General features: G+C 40.1%; 1 protein-coding gene across 2 annotated transcripts in view; it reads left to right on the forward strand.

The window, feature by feature from the left end:
• ttc28 (tetratricopeptide repeat domain 28) overlaps positions 1 to 6882 on the forward strand; it is an 84904-nt gene extending 78022 nt beyond the window's left edge. The window contains exons 29-33 of one of the 2 annotated variants that reach the window (XM_014340822.2): positions 325 to 348; positions 634 to 763; positions 3862 to 3969; positions 4078 to 4705; positions 4787 to 6882. In XM_014340822.2, coding sequence (XP_014196308.2) covers positions 325 to 348; positions 634 to 763; positions 3862 to 3969; positions 4078 to 4705; positions 4787 to 5897 — 2001 coding nt within the window. In that variant the 3' untranslated portion in view covers positions 5898 to 6882. The remainder of the gene's footprint in view (positions 1 to 324; positions 349 to 633; positions 764 to 3861; positions 3970 to 4077; positions 4706 to 4786) is intronic. The other variant, XM_042213014.1, reaches the window with a different exon arrangement.
• Positions 6883 to 8840: the final 1958 nt, after the last annotated feature.

An 8840-nucleotide genomic window follows, 5' to 3' on the forward strand; every position in this document is an offset into this window, starting at 1 on the left:
GTCAGCATGGTCATGAGATATTCTGCACACTTGTCTTTTAACCACTCATAACTAAAACAGATTGCTTGTATAGCTAGTTGGTAAAGTGCAGAGCACCCCCCACTCTTCACTCTAATTTTTCATTTTGCAGTCATTTGTTTGGTTTCATCATTCTTTGCTTGCTGTAGCCCTCCATAAATACTATATGGGTATCATCAAGAATTGCCTGCATAAGCACATCATCATTCATGCATGGCTGAGAATACAGTAATTCAAACACAACAATTACACAAAAATAATTAACTAAAGTTCTGTTTCTTCTTCTGTCATACACACCTCACAAAGGCAGTTAAAAGTGTGGCAGGAATGGTAAGTGTTTCATGATGAAACTTCTGGCTTGAGTTCAAAAGTACAACACTCGTCAAAGCAGGCACAAACACATTCAGACACTAAGATGTTTTATTTGAATATTCTTTGTGAAGTGCGTGCTTTATCTGTCCTTGTTTATTGAGAATTGTTGATTTACACTGGAGTATTTTTATTTAATACAATCCTTATATGTTCTCAAATGTGAGGTAATAAATAAGTTAAAACTGAAAAAGTATAAACACTCATCCAGCACTCCAGTCATTATATCTTCTTTCCTCTCCATAGCTTCACCAAGTGTTGGTTCAGTTGCAGTCAGGCGACAAAGAGCAAGACTTTCCACTGGCTCCCATTCAAGTGTCAATTAGTGTGCAGCTCTGGAGGCTGCCAGGCTGCCACGAGTTCCTGGCTGCACTGGGTGAGTCATCCTTAAAAGAAACTTAGTTTCACTTTTTTTTTATACCTCCTTGTCAGTGATCTACTGCATCACCCATGTCAGTTGTAAGTAAAGAAAATGTCGGTAAAAACTAGCACAGAGCAAAAAATTATGTTATAATATTCAGAACATATTGAAACACATCTATATGCATTGGGCTTCTGATTAAGGTTCATTTATAGTGTTGTTTCTTGGTTTACATTGTAAATACTTTTGTTTATCCTTTTCCATCTGTCTTTGATGCTTATATGTCTACTTATTTTCCTGTTTGTCTTTGTGTGAGCTTTCATATCACCTACTGAACACCCATTATCAGACACTTTTGCTTTTTACTGAATTATGTTTGTGAGAAAGGACTCAAGCTCTACAGTTAGTATGTTAAATGATAAAGTTCTTTGTAATGAATTGGAAAAACACTGAACATATATGGCTTGTTTGGAAGGGTTGTCAGAAGAAAGCCTTCTCTCTCTAAAAAGAACATGACAGCATGGCTGTTTTATTGCATCTGAACAAATAAAAAAAATTCTGGAACAATGTCCTTTGCACAGACAAGAGCAAAGTGGAGATGTTTAGCATTAAAGAAAAGCACCACCTTCAGCAAAAACCGAACGCACCATATTAGCACAAACGCCTCATACCACCATCTGTCAAATAGTCAAAGTCAAATTTATTTATATAGCACAACAAATGTTGACCAAGGTGCTGTACAATTAAGGTAATCAAAAGAAATAAAAACATCGGGAGACATGATAAAAGTTAAGAAAAAGAATAATAAAATTAGAAGATTTGAGTAAGAATAAGAAAAATAAAAGTAATACAAACTCATTTTGATTTAAAAGCCATGGAGTAAAAGTCGGTTTTCAGACAGGTTTTAAAAGTGTCCAATGTTGGGGAGGTCCTGATGTGAAGGGGCAGTTTGTTCCATAATTTAGGAGCAGTCATGGCAAAGGGCCGATCTCTGTGCTTTAATCAGCCAGCAGCAATTGATCCGCAGACCTCAGACCTTGCAGGAGTGTACCAATTTAAAAGATCAGAAAGGTATGAGGGTGCTAACCCCTGCAATACCTTAAAAACAAATAATAAAATCCTAAACCTAATTCTAAAACTAACTGGCAGCCAGTGTAATGATGCCAGTATGGGGGATATGTGTTCTCGCTTGCGTGTGCCAGTTAGTAACTGTGCTGCAGGGTTTTGGACCAGCTGTAGACAGCTAACTGATGACAGACTAATACCAGAGTAAAGACTATTACAGTAGTCGAGGTGAGATGAAATGAAGGCATGGATAGCTCTCTCAAAGTCTCTAAAACAGAGAAATGGCTTCACTTTAGCAAGTAGCCGAAGATGAAAGAAACTGATTTGATTACAGCATTAATCTGTTTGTCAAACGTTAGATTAGAGTCAAAGATAACTCCTAGGTTCCTCGCAGAAGGTTTTTTATAAATTTCTAAGGGGCCAAAGTTGCAGTGGTCACAGGAACTAAACACAATCACCTCTGCTTTCTGTTCATTTAGGTTAAGAAAGTTTAAAGTCATCCATGCCTTAACATCCTTTTTAAAAAATAAACCCATAGGGAGCATATAAATTGAAAAGAGAACTGGGCCAAGAATGGACCCCTGGGGGACCCCACAAGAAAGTGGGTTTTTTGAGGATGATGTATCCCCCAATCTAACAGAAAAGCATTGGTTGGACAGGTAAGATTTAAACCACTCCAATGCAGTCCCTTCGATTCCGACAGTGTTCAAGCCGAGAGATAAGAATCCTATGATCTACGGTCAAAGGCAGCACTGAGGTCTCATAGTATTGAAATGGCAGGATCTCCCGAGTCAGTAAAAGTTAAAAGGTCATTAAAAACTTTTAAAAGAGCAGTTTCAGTGCTGTGGTGTGCTTTAAAACCAGACTGAAATACTTCACTAATGCCATTTTTATATAGAAAGGTGTGGCGCTGAAGAAGGACTAGGACTTTAGAAAGAAAAGACAATTTAGACATTGGTCTGTAGTTGGATAAAATTGCTGGATCCATGTTTTGTTTTTTAAGAATAGGTTCCACCACAGTATGTTTAAAGTCAGCAGGGACTCACCCAGACTGAAGACTGCTATTGACAATAGACAGCAAACTCATGCCCACAGTGTCAAAAACATCAGCACGTTAAATAGTGCTTACCAAAGCAATTTGAGGAAAATGAACGAACATCTGTGGATTGATTCCAAACGGTTCTCATGTTTCCTCATTTTTCCGATCTTGTCATTTAGGAATATGTTGGGTGCCAGGAAGCGTAACATGTTGACGATTTGACACCTAGCGTAAAATATTACGCCTCGAGAGTGAGAACGTGTTGTTTATATAGATTTTAGAGCCGTGTATAGTCAAATCCAGATTATATCTTTTTCAGACAAGCCTCTGAATATTTCAGCAAGACAATGCTAAGACGCATACCGCAATTATAATGAACCCATGCTGTACAACGAACCATTGCTGTTGTACAATATGGCCAGGTGATGAACTGGCCTGTTTGCAATCCAGATTTTTGATCACCTGCAAACATCTGGCGTATCAAATGAAAAATACAACAACTGAACAACCAGCTGTTAAGCAGCTAGATTCATACATCAGACAAGACAACAGTCCACTCCAAAAATCCAGTAGCTGGTCTCTTCAGTTCCCAGACGTTTACAGACTGTTGTCAAAAGAAGAGAGTGGTAAACATGGACCTATTTCAACATTTTTTTTTTTTTAGACGTGTTACTACCATCAAATTCATGTCCATGCTAATATGTTTCTTTAGATGGTACTGTACATTTTCTCAATTTAAACAATTGATATTTTTTGTGTTCTATTGTGAATACATTATGGGTATACGAGATTTGTAAATCCTTGCATTCAGTTTTTATTCACATTTTCACAGCATCCCAACATTTTTGGGAATTGGTGGTTATATAGAATCATCATACTCATTTTGTAATCTAAAATGAATTAATAAAGTAACTAACTACTTTAGCAGTGAAGAACATAAAGCTTACTATTTGTCACTGAAGTACTCAGATTTGGCTTTTGGCTGGATTTTGTGCTCTGTCTTTGTCAGGTTTTGACCTTTGTGAAGTTGGTCAGGAGGAAGTGGTGCTGAAGACTGGAAAACAGGCCAGCAGACGCATCATGCATTTTGCCCTTCAGTCTCTTCTAGCACTGTTTGGTAAAAATAAGTTATGACTTTGGACTTTCTCTTTTACTAAATCTTTCCCAATTTTCAACAAATTTTTCAAATCTCTCTCTCTCTCTCTCTCTCTCTCTCTTTAATCAGACTCAACAGAGCTTCCCAAGAGACTTAGCATAGACAGTTCATCCTCCCTGGAGTCTTTGTCCTCCTCCCAGTCAGCCTCCCAGCCACACTCTTTACCCCTTTCCTTAGGTTGCTACCCACCTCAACCCTCGATTTTGCCCCCCATGTGCCCTGACAGCCTTTCCTGCGATGCCATCTCAGTGTACAGCCTCAGCTCCCTTGCCTCATCTCTCAGTTTCCTGTCTAGACCTGAGCCTGCAGGAAGTGACATCATCAGCCAGCGCTCACATCAACAGCCAGAGAAGCCTTGTCAAGGCGCGGGCCTCTACACCCATTCAGGTGGTGTATCAAGAGGTCAATTGACCAGTAATGGAGGAGTATTATCGGGAGAAGGAGAGGACGAGGAGTATGCGGGGTACTCCATTATAAGCAGTGAGCCGTTAGGTCGAGGAGGAAGCGAGTGTGACACTCTGCCTCTACCTGCAGGACATAGATTTGGCAGAGTTGGTGCTGGGAGAGCATCTGCCGGGCGGCATGGGTATCCTCTAACAGTTTCCTCAAAGGGAAGCATCAGCACACCTACATCTCCAATAAAAGCTCCAACGCTGCCACTAACAGTTAAGAATAACCCCAAAGTCAAGAAGGAAATGTAAGTTCAATACTTTTTGTTAAGTCAGAAAGAGTTACTCTTGAACTTCTTTTAAATGTATCTATATGTTTCATTTTCCAGCTCAACTCCTCAGCGGAAAGGAAAAGTCAGCAGCTCTGAGTCAGACCAGTCGAGCACTGAGACAGATAGCACAGTGAAATCCCAAGAGGAAAGGACAGGACCTGCAGGACAACTGGATCCCCAGGAGCTGGCCCAGAAGATCCTGGAGGAGACTGAGAGCCACATGCAAGCTGTGGAGAGCCTGCAGAAGGCAAACCTTAGAGGAAAGACACTGAAGGGAGCTGAGGGCAGAGATGAGTCTCTCAGCAGACAGAAATCTGTGTCCACTCCAACAACCCCAACTTTGACTCCTACAAATGGAGCCCAAGGGTTTCAGCCCTCTGAGACCAGTGCATTTAGCCGACCAACAAGTAGGGCAAGTCTAAAGTCTCCTCTCTCACTCTCTAGTCATCTTTCACCGCTCTCTACCTCTGTCCCAATCCCTCCTCCAACTCGGCCTAAACCACCATCCCGCTCCTCATCACTGCAGAAAATCAGCTCAGTCTACAGCAGCCAAGCTCATTCATCCCCTTCGTTATCTCTCTCAGTAAAAGATCAGGGTTCACCTCTCCCTACAGTCTCCCCAGATGTGCACATACAGGCTCAGCTCAAACTGAAATACCCCAGCTCGCCTTACACTGCCCACATCTCACCTTCACGCTCTCCTGCTGACAGTGCTCCATCCCCAGCCCTTTCCTATTCCTCCGCAGGATCCGTTTCAGCCTCTTCTAGCCCAGCAATCACCCCTAAGCTGCACCAATCCAAACAGGATAGCAAAATCCAGGCAATCCACAATTTAAAAACCTACTGGACCAACGCCAGCCAGAAACCCAACATGCCATGTCCGGCCAGCTTACTCCGAGGTGAGAATAAAAAAATGAGTACAGTTCAGAAAGATGTTTTGGGTTTGCTGAATCTCTCACCTAGACATGAGTCTATCAGGAAAAATGTAGCGGAACCTGAAGACCACAACACTGATGACAGACCAAATGTTCACCCAAAACTGGAGGCTAAACCACCTCCATCTCCATCTGGCCTTCTCACACATTCTAAAGGAGGTGTCAGACTTCCCTCTGGGAATGGCTACAAGTTTCTCTCACCTGGACACTTTTTTCCATCTTCTAAATGTTGAGAATTTGAATATTTAAAGTCCTGAACACAGATTTAGGAGATCAATCTTCTGGTTAATATCTGTGCTTGTACAATGATAAAATCTGCCCATTTTCAGTGGAAATACAACTACATTTTTAGCAATCCCTGCTGAGTTGCAGGAATGAAAAAGTACTCATTTCATACTGATGATGATTTTACATGTTACTTTTTTGTGAAGGTATGTAAATGTTTTTGAATGTGATGACTGTGCCTTCTTCTGGAGAGAAATGGAAGGGCATAATAATTAAGAGAAGTGTTTAATCTCTAGCTTTAATTTTGTTTTTATGACTGACTAGAGGGCATGTGTCTCAATGCCTCCATGTACACTGAACAGAAATGCTTTTAACCTGCAGTCTGCTTACTGAATGAACATTTTACATCAGCCTAAATGCTTGCTTTCTTTGTACTGGCCTGGATTCAATCTTGAGTTATTGTTTAATAATTATTGTTTAATGTCATTACTGTTGGTTACTGATGTCATTTATTTTGAGTGTTTTCTAATTATTATTAATATAATCGTCACACAATTTATAAATACAATTAAAACAATGAAGAAGTAAAGACAACTTTTTGATATTTTATGGTAGTTTGGTTTCATGTGTGATTGCCAGCATGGTGCCCAAGTATTTAACTGATTTTATAACATGCAGTTTTGCTCCTTTCTTTGTCTTGCTTGGATCACATACAGCAATGTTCTATAATGAAAAAAATCTTCACATATTCTTTTTACTTATAATAAAAGCAAAATAGTAAATCTAGTTAAAAAAAATGGGGTAAAGGGAAGAATTGTGAATGTAATTCTTAACGTATTATAAGGATATACTGGATATTTATGAAACCATTTGTAGATACAGATATTAAAAGTATTTAAAGAGTACAAGCTAACCAGGTGCAATACCGGTACTTGAATTAGTAATAAAAAAAATTTATATTTTCTAAACCACATTATTGCATATTAGACACTTTAAATTAGCCATCATTGTCTTATGTGCTCTTAGGTATTCCAGTACTTTTCGTTAGTAATAGATATTTACTTAGGACTTTTTAATGCAGGGCTTTTGTTTGTACTAAAGTATTTTTATAGTCTATTATGAGTACTTTTACTTCAGCAGCTTATCTTAATAGTTTCTTCACCATTGCTCTACTCTTAACACAGTACAGTAAATATTTATAGAGCTTTTATGATACTTAACAGTAACAAATGTCTTATTGTTCATAGTGTTCTTTTAATTTCCAGTGTTATTTAGAGTTCATGCTAATGCTCTTACAGTGATTCAATTTAGTGCAGTTTGCAAAATATGAAAAAAATGGCACAGTCGCCAGTGCCTCACAGCAATAAGGTCCTAGGTTCAAATCCAGTCTGTCTGGAGTTTGCACTTTGTTGCCATGTCTCCATGGGTTCTCTCCAGGTACTCAGACCTCTTCCCACAGTCCAAAAACATTCACAGGCTAGGTTAATTGGTGATTCTAAATTGGCCAATGGATGTGAGTTTTAGATTGAGTGGTTGTCTGTCTCTCCATATTGGCCCTATTATATATTTGCAACCTATCCAGGATATACCCTGTTAAGGGCTTTGTGCTATGAGATATCAGAATGATTTCCTTATGGCAGCGAGGTTCAATCAGTCTGAGGGAGAAGGAGCTCTGCTGCCTCAGAAATTAGTGGAACAGGTGTGATGGGCTGTCCATGATGTAGCAGTTTGTTTAGTGACCTCCTGTCCCTCACTGACTCAAACATCTCCAAATTCTGACCAATGATTTTTTACAGCCTTGCGGATGAGTTTGTTGATCCTGCTGGCATCTTTGGCACTCAGGTCCCCCCAGCAGACGACAGCAAAATAGATGGCACTCACTACCACTACGCACAAGTACCTGTATCTGTCCACTGTCCCCACCTACTCACCCATAAGGTTGAATGGCCTAGTCGCAGTTTGTTTCCTCCAGAAGTCAACCACCATCTCTTTTGTCTTGTTGACATTTAGAAGGAGTCTGAATGTCCTGCCCACCCTTAATACACTCAACTAATGCAGTGTCTTCTGAGAGACAGATAGTTACCAATCGAGGAGAATGTAGAATTGGCGACTCCCATCCTGAGCAGCTTTTCACAGAAGTGGCTTGATGGTATTAATGGTATAAGTCACTGGAAAAATCAAAGAATATGATTCTCACAGTTCAACCAGTACTATCCAGGTAAGCATGCTGCAACAGGTAGATAACAGAATCATCCACCCCCACCTGAGAGATGTTTCACCTGCAAGCTAAGCTGAGCAAGAATCAGTCTCTCCAACACCTTCATAACATGACGACAAGGCAACTGGGCTGAAGTCATTAAGGCCAGAAGAGGTGGCTTTCTTTGGAACCAGCACTAAACATGATGTCTTCCTTACCATCGGTACCTTTTCCTGGAGCAGATTCAGACTAAAGAGATACTGCAGAATGGCTGACTGCTAAACAGCACAGGACTTAAAGGACCCTGGGACTGGTGCGATCAGGGCTTACACCTTTTCCTTGATCCCCTTTTCGATTAGTACCTACTGGGATCCAATCGGCATGGTTCGCTATGGTTTTCAGGGTTTTCCATTAGTTCATAGGTACCAGGTACTTTTTAGTACCTGCTAGCCTGGCGTTCCAAGCGATCCGCCCTGTTTCAAACAACGCCCTGTTCCTCTAGTCTGACGATAAGCCATAGAGCAGGCAGCATGTATATTCTTGCATCGATGTTCACCCAATCAATTACTTATTTTTAAAAACTAGCTATATCACACTGTTAGAAGTAAAAGTCTTGAATTTATAGAAACGTATGAGTATTAAAATATAGGTATATATTAAAATATATTATGGAAATTCCAAGTGAAATCGGTCCAAGTGCTGTGCAAGCCAAGCCAGTTAGTATTTTTCTAGATCTGGACCAAAAGCTACCAAA

The sequence above is a fragment of the Haplochromis burtoni genome, unplaced genomic scaffold, assembly GCF_018398535.1.
Source record: "Haplochromis burtoni strain Fernald_Lab_line unplaced genomic scaffold, NCSU_Asbu1 Contig_407, whole genome shotgun sequence".
In the NCBI taxonomy this organism is placed as follows: domain Eukaryota; kingdom Metazoa; phylum Chordata; class Actinopteri; order Cichliformes; family Cichlidae; genus Haplochromis; species Haplochromis burtoni.